This window comes from Protopterus annectens, chromosome 6.part1, assembly GCF_019279795.1.
Source record: "Protopterus annectens isolate FY-2018-M chromosome 6.part1, PAN1.0, whole genome shotgun sequence".
Taxonomy (NCBI): Eukaryota; Metazoa; Chordata; order Ceratodontiformes; family Protopteridae; genus Protopterus; species Protopterus annectens.
This window is the reverse complement of record NC_056738.1, coordinates 275,718,599-275,734,150: the sequence shown is the minus strand read 5'-3', so window position 1 is coordinate 275,734,150 and position 15,552 is coordinate 275,718,599. Positions and strand designations below refer to the sequence as shown.

The window sequence follows — 15,552 nt, the reverse complement described above, 5'->3', positions numbered from 1 at the left end:
AATGGCTTAAAAATGAATAGAGCAGGCAAAAAGCTAAAGTATTTACAATTCAGTCTTTATAGACTGGGGAGATGACAGTTTATATATGGAGTGGAAAGGCCAAAACTACATGAGAGACCAGCAGCAGTAACAGAAAACTATATTACTAAGAAGAAGAAGGACATGACTGTCATTGAGAGCTGGTTTCCTGAACAAGCGGTGGCCTTGTAATTGATTATAATTTCTAAAGGAATTTCTTTAATTATCAGGGCTATAAAAGGTATACTCTCTGTATCAGTGTTGTAAGGGCTTACCAGCACAGAAACATAGTTACTCCCATTGCTTTTGACTGGCACATTTTGTGATAAAAGCAATACTGGCAAAGGAGGGGAGAAGTGCATACCATTTTCCTCTCAGACTTCTTATTCAAAGACTGCAACAAAGCAGAACTGAAGCTGCCAGGCATAAATGCAAAGCGTCTGTAATTGGCTAATGTGTGATCATAACTGCAATTTGCTTCTTTTGTGATAAAAACAACAAAACTTTTAAGACACAGCAATCTTGGAGTTAGTATATTTAAGTAGCAAGAACTTCAAAGTCCCTCTACAGTGGATAAGTGTACAGAAGACTCATAAGCAGTATAAACTAAACTTTCCTGGATGGGTGAAGCATGAAGGCAATGTCCTGAAGCACTGAGGTATCAAAGAAGCTCTGACTCCAGGAATCACAATGCCTGGAAAAGATACAAAAAAAATGTCTGGCAACACTCTGAGGCACAAGTGTTCATAGTCTACATGTTGGATAAAAGTAGTGGAAAAAGCCAAAGATGAAGTTTGACCATTAGAAATAAACTGTTCTCTTTGACAACAGCAATTTGCAAAAGGCCATTACCCTGGTAGCCAAAAAAAGTATGCAGTTAGTAAACCACATGGCTATTCTGGTGAAAAGTTACACTGCTGATATGTGGGTCCCTTAATCTGCTCCTCTGTACTCTGTTATTGCTACAGTTGCTCCATCACTGGGCATGTACCCCTTTTTCAGAGACGATAGTATCTCACTTATATATTATGTTTCACCCCTCACACTGCAGAGGTGAGTTGCTCAAAATAACTGCAGTCAGAGTGCATTTTTTTCTTGATGCACCCACGCTCCCCCAGAGCTAGTGTAAAATAATACAATCTGCATGCATATACTCTCCTGGGTCAGCAGTGCAAGTCATATACCAGCCCTTATTAAATGCAAGTAACATCTAACATTCCTTTGCATCACTTGCTTGTATGGCCATTGGTGATTTTTCTTCCTTCCTCCAAAGATAAATGAGCTGACCATTGACCTCTGAAGCCTAACCCTAGACAACCCTGTGGCTCTCAGGCCACTAGATGATTCCTTTGTTGTTTACAGACTGATTAAAAAAAAGTCCTCAACAGGGAAGAAAAAGAAGCAGCCTTGGCCAGCATGTGCTAAATGTATTTGAAATAATTTGCTATCAATTAACTAAGAAGTAGTTTTGATCGTATGCCACCAGACCATATAGGACTTACATAGCTGGCAATTTTCCAACCAAGCAGATGTGTACATCCTTCTAGTTTGATGTTTTCAATGACAATATCATTCCAGTCTTAAAAACAAGTACAAAGGTTTGTTGAACTTGTTATCTTAAAAATCAGAATTTACAGAATGACTGAACTAAGTCAATAAAATGCTACACAAATGAAATAGAAGATTATTTCTCTTTGCCTTAGATTGTCTACATAGGTGCTTTACATACCTCTAAATGGTGGAACATCAAGGAAAAACAAGGCATAATGGACTCTCAGAACAGTGGTCTTAGATCTAACCATCCATCCATCCACAACCCCTTTTCTCCCATTTTTTGCACATGGGGACGAGGTGTCACTGCACCAGTAACAATAATCTATAGCCAAGGTTTACACCGCTGGGTGGCTAGCCTTGCCACGGTAGTTCTTCCACACCATGCATTTGCATGAACACTCACTCCCATGACCAATTTAGGGTATAATCTACCTATTGCCTGCCTTTGGAAAGTTGGAGGAAACTGGAGCACCAGGAGGAAACCAAAGAGAACATACAGACTCCACACAAATGGCACCCTAGCTGAGAATCAAACCAGGAAACCTCTTGCTGTGAGGTGACAACGATACCTGCTGTTCCACTTCTTAGATGTTAGCCATAAACTCTTTGAGTCTGTGATGCAATTAAAAATACTGAGAGTTCCCAGGTATGAGAACTGTCCTGCAAAAGCTATTTCTGACTGTGGCATGCCTATCCAGACTGTAATAATTGATAAACGAGTGAGGTTTCGACCATGGTACTCACAGCACTGATATCCTGAACTAAACCTTTTAAATTAAGGCAGCAGACACTTGCTTACTTGGCAGAAGTGGGTTTGAAAGGGCAGAGAAGGGTAAAACAATATAACATAATATTAGAAATACGATAGCACATTTGATCATCAGTTTGCCAGCCTTTCACCAAGCAAAAAGAGGCAGTGGAGCTTTGTGAGCCACCGAATGGCTAAAAGTTCTTAAAAATCAGGAAACAGCAAGCAGCTTTGACTTGGTCAGTGATACCTGAAAAATACAGAGGCAGAAGAAAATTCATAGCTTGATTACAGGCATAATCTCTGACTAGTTTGGAATGAACTCATGGTTTGAAAAAAAAAAAGTAACCCTGAACAAAAGTTAAAAATGTGTATTCACACCACAGAAGCTGAACTTCCAAAACTCTACATATTGAGATAATGATGGCCATAATTATTAACTTTCCATAGCAGAAATTTAAAATCTGCAACTGCACGGTCAAAATGAGGAAGAGGTAACAATACCAAGAAAGAAGTCAAGTCTTATCTGGGAAGTAGCTTTCTGATTGGTGGTCAGATGAGATGCATTCTTGTAAGTAAAGCACATACCTTTTCAACCTTACTAACAGATTATTTTTTCACAGGCTCATGACAGGATAAAAAGGATGATAGACATACTTCTCTGCTGTCCATATTTTTGCATAATGTTCAGATATTTGCCTCATATTTTTGATGTGCTCCTAATAAAATTTGTGGTTTTATGGCATACCACTGAGGACTGAAGTCACAGAATAATGGCACACATTTCAGTTTCAGACTTTATATCTTTCAGAAAATAAGTGCTAACGCAAAGCCTTGCTATTCTATCAACTTTCAAAGTAAATAAGAGCAACATTAAAATTTGCCCCTATTTTCAGTTCTTTGTCCCCCTATTCTTTTAGGCTTTGACCACATTTCTTGCACTACGAGGTTGACAGGTATGCTGACAGATGAACCATGATGTGAAAAAAAAAACAAAAAAAAACTGAGAACACATTTATACAAGCAGAATAGGCTAACAAAAACAAAAATTCACTGAACTTTACAGGAAAAGGAGGTCCAAACTCTTAGAAGTAGCCCAAAGGACAAAGAGTGCCCTCTCTGAGGAGTAAACAGATCTGTTCCAGGTAGGTAACAGAACCTGTGAAATGGCTTTTGATGTATCAGACCTAGTAACAGCTATATACTATGTAGCTAAGCACACTGCTTCATTAATCTGAATCTGGGATGCACTGGGGTGTCTTGTTTCTATATGAGACATTGGAACTGATTGTGAAATTATTTGTGGAAGCAGCCAAAACGAGTACTAACCATTGCTTGTAGGTTGGATATAATCAAGCTCTAGCTGCATGTTAACTCACTGGAGTCAGTTTCCACATACTCACTTCATAAATTTAGCCTCTGGTCTTTTAATGTGTTCCAAGCATGTTTATGTTCCAGTATGAAAAGCCCGAATGAGAGAGTCATGGATATGCAGTGGACTGCTTGAAAGTCTAACAGCAAGAGAGACTTTCTTTGCAGTCTCTCCTTATATATACTTGGACTTTAGTTCTCACACTCTAGGATTACTGTTGTTCCTTCCCTTATTGTCTGCTAATTATGTTGGGGAGTCAACCGACATATTTTGCTCTGAGAACAAGTCTTCTCTTAGGATTATAACCCATTTATTTGCTTGCTTGATTCTGCACCAGCAGTACCATATCTCATTATTATCATGTTTTCTTAACAAGTTGCCATTGGCACATTTCATACACTTTTGATCGATTTTGTTTCAAGTCAGAAATGATTTCTTTATTCTGGATTACTAATTACTATGTGGATGCTGCATTATTATTACTTGAATGAGCTCTCGCTGAGGTGTTATTTTTTCTTGGAGCGGTACATGTTCTTGCTTAAATATAAACTTATATAGACTTATGGAAAATAAGGTAATCTTTCCCCTGGACTAACGTCCATTCTAAAATCTAATAAATGCATTCCTTAATGGAGGTCAATGTAATATTTAAAATAAGGAAAGGAGAATACGGCTGATACTGTAGACTAGAATGGGCTACTGCACTGATGTAAAAACTTCTATGCATTTCAGCCTGGGTTTTAGATAGGTCACAACTAGAAAGGTGGTCTGAATACCATACAGAGCCTAGCCATACAGCCTATGGAGTACAGCTGGTAGGCTTGCCTCTCTTCTTGCAAAGGGCCATAATGCTACTCCTTGGAGTAAGGTTATGTGAACCCATCTAACTGCCAAGACTTAGTTGAAAAAGGCCTACATGTTACACCATTCAAACACGTAAGGAAAGTTTCTTATGCAGGTGTGCAGGCTGGCAGCTTAGCTAAATAGAATTTTTTAAATAATTCTATGTCATTGTAAATATTAATATAATCCACAGGCTTGGTTTACAAATGTAAAGAGAACTACATGTTATGATTAAACTATATGTTGTACTGAGCTTCAAAAATGTAACCACAGTACACTGCTGGAAGAAAGCTGATAAGTCAAGCATTGTATGACTGATCTCAAGCTCGGAGACAAGATGTCTGGGCTAGGAATTCTTTCTATTGTCTTGATTTAAGAGATAATTACTAAGGTTTCACATGTATAATGTTTGTTATTGCTGTGGCTTTTTGGCCAGGTGCAGCTTACTAAGAAATGTAAATTCTGAGTTTCTGTTAGCCTGGAAACCAGAGAAGTGTCAAGAATGGTGTAATGTGAAATGACTCAGCAGTACTGTGTTATCAATTTAAGACTTTCGTAGAGTGAGAGAATGAAGCATTTTGGATTTTGTCTGAACCTGAACACATCAACTCACCAGCACTCTGCCTTTGCCCTGTAAATAAGATATTTATTTAGAACAGTGATTTCTCTTAGAGATAGACAGAAATAGCCAGATTAGTCTAGCTGTTTTCTATATTTATGTCAGCCTATTATACAGTATTATTTTAAAGCATTTTTCTGTGATCTCCGAACTCTGTAATGTCATTGTGCTGAAGTAATAAGATTTGTCTTGTGTTTTTATAATTTTTATTAAATATTTTAAACCTTTCAACTGTGTCTGTTTTGTGTAAAGGTAATTTACTTTCTTAGAGTACATTACATGTATTTGGTGATACTGTCCAAGACACTCAAATAGCTTTAGCCCTGGGTGACACTATTTGGAGAACAGCAATATTACACAGTGAAATTGGTCACCCTTTGGGAAGGGCCATATTAGAGAACCTGTGCCAGCCTTCCCCAAGAGTGTCTGTGTGTTTGTATATAAACCAAATCTCAATGTGTGTGTGTGTGTGTGTGTGTGTGTGTGTGTGTGTGTGTGTGTGTGTGTGTGTGTGTGTGTGTGTCAGCTACTTGGACAGAGACAGTACTGGAGGTTTTGGCTTGACTACTTGGCTGGGATCTGAACCCTATAACTGTGCCAGTGGGAGTCTTATTGGGGATCTGGACGGAAAGAGAGAAACCTGCCCCAGACTGATTGTGATCTCTGTGTGCTCTTAAGGGAAACTGTACTTTACTGTGTGTACGTGTTATCCTTCCCGATGTGCATGCCCCTCACTGGTGCTAGTGGTGAGGATTGAGGCTTCTTGATTACTGGGCCAGTGCGCAGGCGCCACAGCAGGCAGGAAAACATATGACCCCTCCTCTGCCCTCTGCAGCCAGTGGTAGACTGGACTTTTATGAATGAGTGTAAGAAAAGGACTCTGCCAGTCAATGATTTCTCATTACTGGGACATTTCTGAAGCACAGAGGCCTTACAAATGCAGACAGCTCATAAAACTGCATCTATGTTTGTCTACTGTCAAAGTAGTGCTGGTAAATATTTTGTTTGGCTGCTGTAGTATTAACAAAATCGTTGTTCAGATATGCAAATGTAACAGATGAAAATTTGGCTGCAATGACCTTGCCCATCTATGAAAAACCAATATTCCTTGAGAAGCAACAGGAATGGAAGCACTGACTACTGTGAAAATTGTTACTTTTTTCCTTAATTCAGAGAAAAGATGAAGTTCCTGAGCTTAAGGTCAGATCTCTGATCATCCTGGGTATCAGAAAGGACCAGAAAATTCCCAGGCACCATTTTGATCTAATCTTTTGTGATGAAGGATAAATTTAGAAAGGGAATACAGACAGATAGACAGATGGAAACATGCCTGTGTAAGGGGGTCTGAAGACAGATATGATGATGACATGTAAATTATGCATATTACAGTGAGGGTCCGTATATCAAGGATAATATTTCTTACTGAGTTATACTTCTTGTAGCGTGTCATGAAAAATAAGACTAGAAAGTTCAGAATGGCAAGTTGTTTATGACAGCACATCCCACATCAGTCTGCCTTTTCCAATCTTTCAGGGTCTCCTTATATGCTGAGGTTGGGTAAGTCAATGAACTAAAAGTCTGCCAAACTGTTATACTGTTCTTACATGGAGTGCTAAGAATGATGTCACAAAGGACTGAGCTTCTCCACGAGAAGGCAGTGTATCCAGCGGTGTGGCTTGGACATTCTCAGAGGTCAAGAGATCCAGTTTCCTTAACTGCTGATCTCTATTTCTGGAAGTAAGAAAAGCACTGTGATACATTTTTTAAATTATAAAATAACATTTCCATGAGTAGGGCATGATGAGGAACCATCAGCAATGTAATTCCGTCCTTTCATACACAGATTTTTTTGACTGCCCCCTACCTGTGACTTTTCATAGGCCTGAACCCGGCAAAGAAATACTGATGTTTTAAAGCTTGGTGGTGTACTGTAGCTGTCACAGGCATGCTGAAGTACAAATGTCTTCCCTTTACATCTAGTATTTGCTGCAGAGAGAGAGAGAAGGGTAGTTTTCATGCCATGTCCAATAGTACACCTGCTCTATTTCATGACAATGAAGGGGTTTACAGTACAAAATGGCATGAGGATGCTAAAACATGTGCAAGCCTGCTCATGTCATAGTTGCAACTGGAGTATATCTAGACCTTCATCACTATGTGAAGTGATGTCTGGCTTTTCCAAACCACTGTTGCTTGTCTTGAGTAGGAGGACTTCTATCTTCTTTTCTCAAGTCAGTTTAGTAAACAATTCATGACAAGATTGTAAAGTCTATAATGTGTACTTGTTTTAACATTTTTTGCAGAAGTTCAGTATATGCAGCATAATTTGATGCAAGAATTCCAACAACAGTGTACATTACAGAAATATAGGATTATAACCAGGTTTACAAACATAACCAGCTTGTTATGTATTCATGCTGTGGACATTAAGAATGAAGCTTGAGAGGTGAATCTTGACATCCACATTGTGAGCACATAAACAAAGTTATGCACAGAAAGACCTAATCATAATTCTTTGGCATGCGTGCAGCCTAACTTTCACCCCATGTATTACAATAGTTAGAGAATAAGTGTAGGAGTGCTAAGTATTTTGAAAGCTGTACCATATTTACCACTAGCATACAGACAGTGCCCAACACAGAATAGTGGCAGGATCTGCAAAAAACTTTAAATACATTTATTCAGGCTTTCCCCTTAATTTGGATGGATAATTTGTTTGAATGTAAATTTATCTGTGGATCCTGCTTTTTTGGTGGCCTCTGACTGATGTTATAGCTCTGGTGCAAAAGTAGAGCTTAATAGCAGCAAAGCATGCTTAACAAACATTTGTTAAGCATCTTTCTGTTGTCAGAAAGGTGCTTAATTATCTTCTGTTTTCCCCAGTTTCTGAGTGTCATCTCAGTGATCCATGCACTACATTAGAATTAAGGAAGAATGGTGAACAAAATAATCAAATTCTGTCTGCAGTCATGGTAGAGCAAAGATGAGTATTCATAGTACAAAAAATGTCTAACATTTTAAGATACAAAAATCATGTGGAAAAAGTAGTGGCAAATCGGATCCCTGATGAAGTATGAGAGCAATGCACACAGTGGAAAAGAATTAAAGAACAGTCCCCCCTTGTGTTTATGGCAAACATCTGTCAGTGCAAAGTGGAGCCCAGCAGTTGAGTGGGGAGGAGTCATCAACCCCTTCCCTCCAGAAAGCAAATGTTTACTGGGAATGCCTTTATCTGGATGATCTGCTATCTTATTACATAAAGATATATGCATTCATGATGATGCCATTAAATGCTGCCAAGTTGATCAAGTTCCAAATCCAGCCAATGAGAAGAAAGTACATTGAAATAAAAATTCCAACAACACTTGGAATTAGAAAATTTCACAATACAGCCATGAGACTCTATTTGATTTAGCTACATTAGATCTTACCATGACATCATTTCCTTTCACCAAGAATTGCACGTTAAATGGTCCAGAAATCTCAAAAGCTTTAGCAATTTTCCTGGTTGCTATCTTCACCTGCAAGAATATAATTGACAACAAACATTATTCAGAGAGCATGGAGTTAGACAATATTTAAAGAACTGAACCTCAGTAAAATTCTCAGATTATGAAAAGGTTAACAGAGTCCAATCAAGCAGTGTTATCTTCTGCACTTCTTTAACTCAAACTACAAAATTAAGTGCATTTAACCAAATATTTATTTTTAATGAAGTTTTACAAATTCACTGCTAGATACAGTTACAGTAAGTGTAGTAATTAAAACTACGTTATGCAGGTATTCCACACCAGAAATAACACCAGAAATTTTGCACTGTAGTCAAGATCATTAATATCAAATACAAACACAGTGAGGCACAAATTTGCATAGAGGTAGAATATGCTATGTAACCACTACCAAAGCAAATCAGGCAGTTAATTATGATGCTGTTTTAGATGGATACACACACACGCGCGTGCGCACACACACACACACACACACACACACACACACACACACACACACACACACACATAAACAAACAAGGATATTCTCTGCAAAGACAGAGTAAAATGTAAAGACTAAGCAGGGTTGAAGACAGGGTCAAAATTGTCCTGAGATAAAACTGGATCAATATCTTAGCTCTTAAATCATTTTGCTGGATACGTTTACTAAGCAGATAAATATGTTTCACAATTCAGCAATCATAAGCATAGTTTAATATAGTGTAAATTATACAATAACTGCTTATAACTATTCAAAAATATGCATACTGATTGGACAGACAAACGTGTTATAAACTGAGCATATACCAATATAAAAAAGTCCAGCCACTGAATTAACATTGAGCATCCAGACTTTCTACTGGTGTATGCATGAAGGACAGAGCAGAATATTAGAAAAATCAGGTACGGTCTGCCAAACTAATCAAATAGAATCCTACTTGATTTTCCTTATATTTTTGTGGTATCCCTCATAAAAACTGTATTTTTTAACAGTTAAAAAAAAAACAGCAAGAGAGATTCTATTTTTTTCCATCACCTCTCCTGCACTGTACTGATTTATTATGCAAGTATGGGAAAGTAAGTCCCATACACATGTGCAGTTAATCAGTATAGGGAAGACAATGCGGAAGAAGATTAAAGTGCCCTTATATAAATTCATTACCTAAGAAGCGTAAGCAGTTTCTTTCTTAAATAATATAATTGTACAACAGCAATAATCCACTCCTGTTTGTGGGTATATTAGGATTTAACCACAGTTGCCTTTGTTTAATCATTCAGTCTTTGCCCTCATGATCAAACCACACCAACCAAGGGTAAATCCCGATACACCCACACACAGTCATGGATTATTGCTTAACTACTTGCTAGAGCTTTAAACATTGCTGCACGTTATCATTAGAAGATTTTTGTATAGAACACTGAAAAACGTGAATTAGATTTGATACTGCAATTATAAGCATTTACCTATCCAAGTTTAAATGAAACTGTTTTTTTTTAATCTGTATTGAAGCAACATAGGCTAATTCAAAGTTCATGAGATATGATTTTACAATATTTATGTAGTATTTTGTAAGAAAAGTATTTCCCAAACTGTTTTAATGAAATGCATCCCCGAAAATAACATTCTGCCTATGTATATATGTATAAATATACATCTCTCTCTCTCTCTCTCTATATATATATATATATATATATATATATATATATATATATATATATCAATGAGAGAGAGATATATAAATAATATATGTTCTTACCATATTAGTTAATCTGTGAGAAACCTGCCCTTTTGTGAGCTAGTAAACAAAATGAATTCCCCGATGGCAGGAAACTGATGAAGGCAGTCTCACAGTATAAGGCAGTCTCACAGTATAAAATGAACAATAGTCTACAGATATCACAAATTCCTCTCGCAAGACTCTGCAGTCCGTAATGACAAAGTAAATTTATTTTCACAAAACACAAAACAATTCAATTAAGCGCTTTCATTTCCTCACCGGAAACTTCATCAGAATAAATGTTGTCATTGCACAAGGGCTTTTATACATCTTCTAATTGATTAATTAATAGATTAATTCAATAACAGATGATATAAAGAAAACAATAATTGATGATTTTTTTAAAAAAACAATGAATTGATGTTTTTTAAAAAATCACGCAAACACAGTTAGTATCAAGTAGTGACAAAATAGTGTTGCCTTGAAGTTGAAAGTTTAAAAGTTACAAGAGTGTTAAAAAATAAAGTTAAAAAACAAGCGATGAAATGACTCGTATTTGAATAACACATGGGTACACTAGTATACTGTTATTAATGTGTACTATGTAACTTAACCATAGTAGTCACACAGTTAATAAAAATACAAGTAACCTTACAAATAACTTAAAAACTTTAAAAACCATCAATTCATTGTTTTTTTTTAAAAATCATCAATTATTGTTTTCTTTATATCATCAATTATTGAATTAATCTATTAATTAATCAATTAGAAGATGTATAAAAGCCCTTGTGCAATGACAACATTTATTCTGATGAAGTTTCCGGTGAGGAAATGAAAGCGCTTAATTGAATTGTTTTGTGTTTTGTGAAAATAAATTTACTTTGTCATTACGGACTGCAGAGTCTTGCGAGAGGAATTTGTGATATCGGGAGACTATTGTTCATTTTATACTGTGAGACTGCCTTATACTGTGAGACTGCCTTCATCGGTTTCCTGCCATCGGGGAATTCATTTTGTTTACTGGTCTTTTTTCAACTTATTTCCCGTATCTTCCAATCTTTCTGTTACTCCTTTTGTGAGCTAGTCATAGGTTGGGTTCATTGTTTCCATTAATCAGATTTTCCAAAATTTAGGAAATTCACATATGGGTATATGGAAACACCAGTTTTTTAAGCAAGCTGCAAAAATTACATGCCAGAAACATATGCAAGATTGTCTCCATGCTTGCCAGCTTCCCCCTTTGTGACTAGCAAACACTTTAAGTGATTTCATGCAAATCAAATACAAATCCAGTTAAGCAATAATACAGAAGTATATACTTGCTTGACTTAAAGAGAACTCAAATAATGAATGTTAAACATAAGATGGAGCACACACCCATCCACAAGGAAGGGAAGGTATACTTGACCCATCAATGAGGGTCATCTCACTTGTTAAATCTAACACAGTGTATTAGTGCTGGAGGAGTGGTGGGGTGAATGGGACACCTCTCTCAGGTGCCAAGTTTATGTGGGGGGGGGGGGGGGGCTAAATCTTAAAAAAAGTTTACCAGCTTACAGTCTTAAGCAATCACAACTGGAATCATTTATAAACAGTATGAAAAATCACTTATTATCAAGGTGTTCTTTTTTTTTATTATTAAATGGTAATTAAATTATATTTAATACTTATCAAACTATTGGTAGTGCTGCGGTAGCGTTGTCGCCTCACAGTAAGACGCTGTCCGGTTTGATTCTCAGCTAGAGCGTCTTCTGCGTGGAGACATGCGTGAATGGGCGTACCTTTGTTGAAGGTTGTGCGTCAGGCCTGGCAAGCCGATGCGTAAAATCAACTGCCAATCATTAGCGGACCGGAGTTCCGCTGTGGCGACCCCTAACCGGGAAAAGCCGAAAGACACAAACAAACAAACTTATCAAATTATGTGTTGGAGACAGAGGAAAAATAAAACGGTTTGAAGGAAACAATATGTGCAAAACTTCTACATGGCAAACATACAAGTTGTAATGCATTCAATGAAGAATATTCAATACAGCTCAGAGGTTTCAGTGGGTGAGATCCTAACAGGGTAGTAAAAATTGGTCCAAGTTCTTTTCATGCTCAAGAAACTGATTTAGAAATTTCTTACATGAGACTTTCTTAAAAAATGAAACACATTTCAAAGTCTAAAGACAGTAGAAGAAGTGAAGTCATTGACAATCGTAGTGGAATAGTGATTACACTAATATGACAGCTGCACAGAATGAGTCACATTCTAGTCCTAATTTGTTACCTGACTCTGTACATGACTGCCATAAAAATGAGAGAGACAGATAGCTCAAAAAATCAGACTTCTTGTTTGAACTGAAAAGAACATCAGTATTTCACTTTACTCTACTGAATTCTTTACAGTTACACTGTGTAAGAGCCCATACATGACTATATAAAGGTAACTGCACATATCCGTACAACTCAGCAATAATGTGGCTTCAAACATTATGCTTAGTCACCTTGTGTGTTTCTTCATATTACACTACAGGTCATATATGTATGTGCTGTGAGATTTTTTACACTTATGTGCAAAGTACAAAATACCTAGTTGCCCTATACACCTTAAACCTGGATTTGCTTCATCTGGTAACCAGAAAAATGAACAGATGGTTTAGTATAAATTCTGAAGCAACTTTTGGAAAGAATTTTGGACTTATTCTTCAGGACAGTATCTTTATTGATCATGAAAAAAATGGCAATTCTAATAACAAAGTCAGAAGTAAAAAATTATTCCGACAAAAGTAACAAACAGGTAGCACAGCAGGGCAGCAGTTAATGTTCTTTCTGCCTCACAGTGCTTGGTTCTTCAGTTCAGGTCCTGTCCACATGGGTTTTTGCTGGTAGCCCTGGTTTCCAACCACATAAAAAGACATGCCATAGGTGAAACAGTGATACTGCACCTGTGTGAGTATGTGTCTGTGTGTAGAAATGCATTGGCCCCACTAACCTCTAAGTAAAACAATGGAATGTGTTTTCTCAGACCTCATTAATTTGGACATTACAAACCTCCTAACCATGGACTCTTATCAATCTGGCTTTGTCAAAGAGATGTTTTGTTACTTTAACTTTACTGACTTCTTTGAAAAAGTAAATGATGCAATGGATAGTGGTTGTGAATGCATAGAGTATACAGCATATATGGTCCTGACCAATGTTTTCGTCATTATTCCAATACAGACATTACTGAAAGACTTGTAAAAATATGAATGTAAGTCCGCTTCTTGTGGTGGCTGATAGCTGTTTGTCTGACAGATGCGTGTAGTTAGAGTAGCAGATGCTACTTCTGACAGCAACAGTGTTACCAGTGGTGTAGCACAGAGTTCTGTCTTGGGTCTGGGTTATTTGACTTTTATTACTTAGGCCATCAAGCAAACAATCCTGGGATATGGTTACATAAGTTTGCAGGCAGCTATAAATTAGGTACTGTAATTTAATCATTCACTGACTCACAAATGACCCAGTATGGGTATGGCTACAACAACAACTGATGCATGGGAAAGGAGCCGCATAGAGGTGTTCGAAATGGACTTAAGAGTGGCCATTCGAGCTGAGAATACCTTCTTCTCATCGGCCGACATGGACTCTGGGGGCGACCCGGCGTATTCCTTGATGAGATCCCGCTGGATTCGTATCACGTGTGCCATATAATTCAGCGACCTTACGGAGAAGGTAGCTGAAGCGAACATCCACTTCCCCAGGCGGTCCATCATCCGAGACTCCTTGTCGGGAGGGTGGACCGAGGAACTCTCCTGGGCTAGTTCCTTCTTGGTGGCAGCTGCCACCAACATGGCATCTAATGGAGCACCCTTGCTCCAAACCGTCCTATCAGTGGGGGGACTGAGGATTCTATCTGGTCTCTTAGGAATGGGCTCCACAGTGTCTGGTTCCTTCCATGCCATGGTAGTAATCAGATCTACCAGGGGATCGGCGGGAGGGGACACCCAAGAGGTAGATGGGCCTGCGTCAAACGCCTCCAGAAACAGAGACTCATCCGAGGAAGGTTTTTGGGCTGACCACCCCCCTCTAATTCGAAGCATTTCCATGATGTCTCTGAAGCAGACGTCCTCGGTGGGTGACCTTGGGGAACCTTCCCCTTCCTCTAAGTCTGTGTCCTCCGTCAAGGACTCAGGTGAGTCCAAGAACCTCCTCTTGCACTTACGTTTGTGAAGAACCTCCTTGGGGGGGCTGTCCGAAGAGGCCTCACCAACCACATCTTGTACCTCCAAGGGAACCATCTGGGACGTAGGCTCAGGCTGTCCCTGGGGCCGGGTGATGGAAGATAGGCCCATCTGAGAGAGAGTGCAGGGTGGAACCGTAGAAGGAGCCTGGGGCCTCGAATCCCTCGACAATACCCTCTCCACAACATCGAACGCTGAAGGAGAACTGCTCTCTCTTGGATCCGAGAGCAGTCCCCTCGGATCCGATGTGTGGATATCAGCCGGCGCCAAAGCAATCAGATCCGAAGGGCCAGCATGCTCTGACCGAGACGGAACCGAAGACACAGTGACATCTCCGGATCCGAAGCTCAGCTCTCGGCTCCGAGAGCTCGGATCCGAAAAGGGACCCGACAAACTCGAGGGTGCGGTCAGAGCCGAAGTACAAGGTACTATCGGCGCCGTACCTCCCCCGGCTCCTATGCAACCCAGATCCGAAGGCTCCGAACCCCGGAAGTGGGTCAGAGAAGGAGCAATTGGGGCAAAAAAGGGGGTCGAGCTCCCCCCCAGAGGGGGGGGGCAGGAGCACTCCCATCTGCAGCTGGGCCTGGAGGAACCTACGCATCATCCGGTCCATATCTGCATCGGACAAGCTTCGGGTGGACCTACAAGAGGCCACTGAGGCGGGCCGGGAGTGCCGCCTCGATGACCTCGAAGGTGACCGGGTCTCCTCCTCCGGCTCCGGGGAAAAACGAGGTGAATGGAGCCGGGAAGGAGAAGGCCCAGAAGCCCTGGGACAGGCTGCTTGTTTAGCCGGCGGAGCCGAGGAGGAAGACTCGGCCTGCTGCTTGTGATGTCTCTCTTTTTTCCTCTCCTGCCTTGCTTCCCACTCCTCCTGGCCTAAGGTGGGAGGATGAGTCCCGGCCATGGGAGCAGGGATGGAAGGAGGCACTGCTGCGGCAGGTGCCATGGAGGGAGAGGAGGACGAAGTCGAGTCCGGGGGCAAAAGTC

General features: G+C 39.4%; 1 protein-coding gene across 1 annotated transcript in view; it reads right to left on the bottom strand.

Annotated features, from left to right (window-relative positions):
- Positions 1-15,552, bottom strand: part of CPS1 (carbamoyl-phosphate synthase 1) — a 531,928-nt gene that overhangs the window by 60,009 nt on the left and 456,367 nt on the right. The window contains exon 31 of the mRNA XM_044075706.1: positions 8,586-8,675. Coding sequence (XP_043931641.1) covers positions 8,586-8,675 — 90 coding nt within the window. The remainder of the gene's footprint in view (positions 1-8,585; positions 8,676-15,552) is intronic.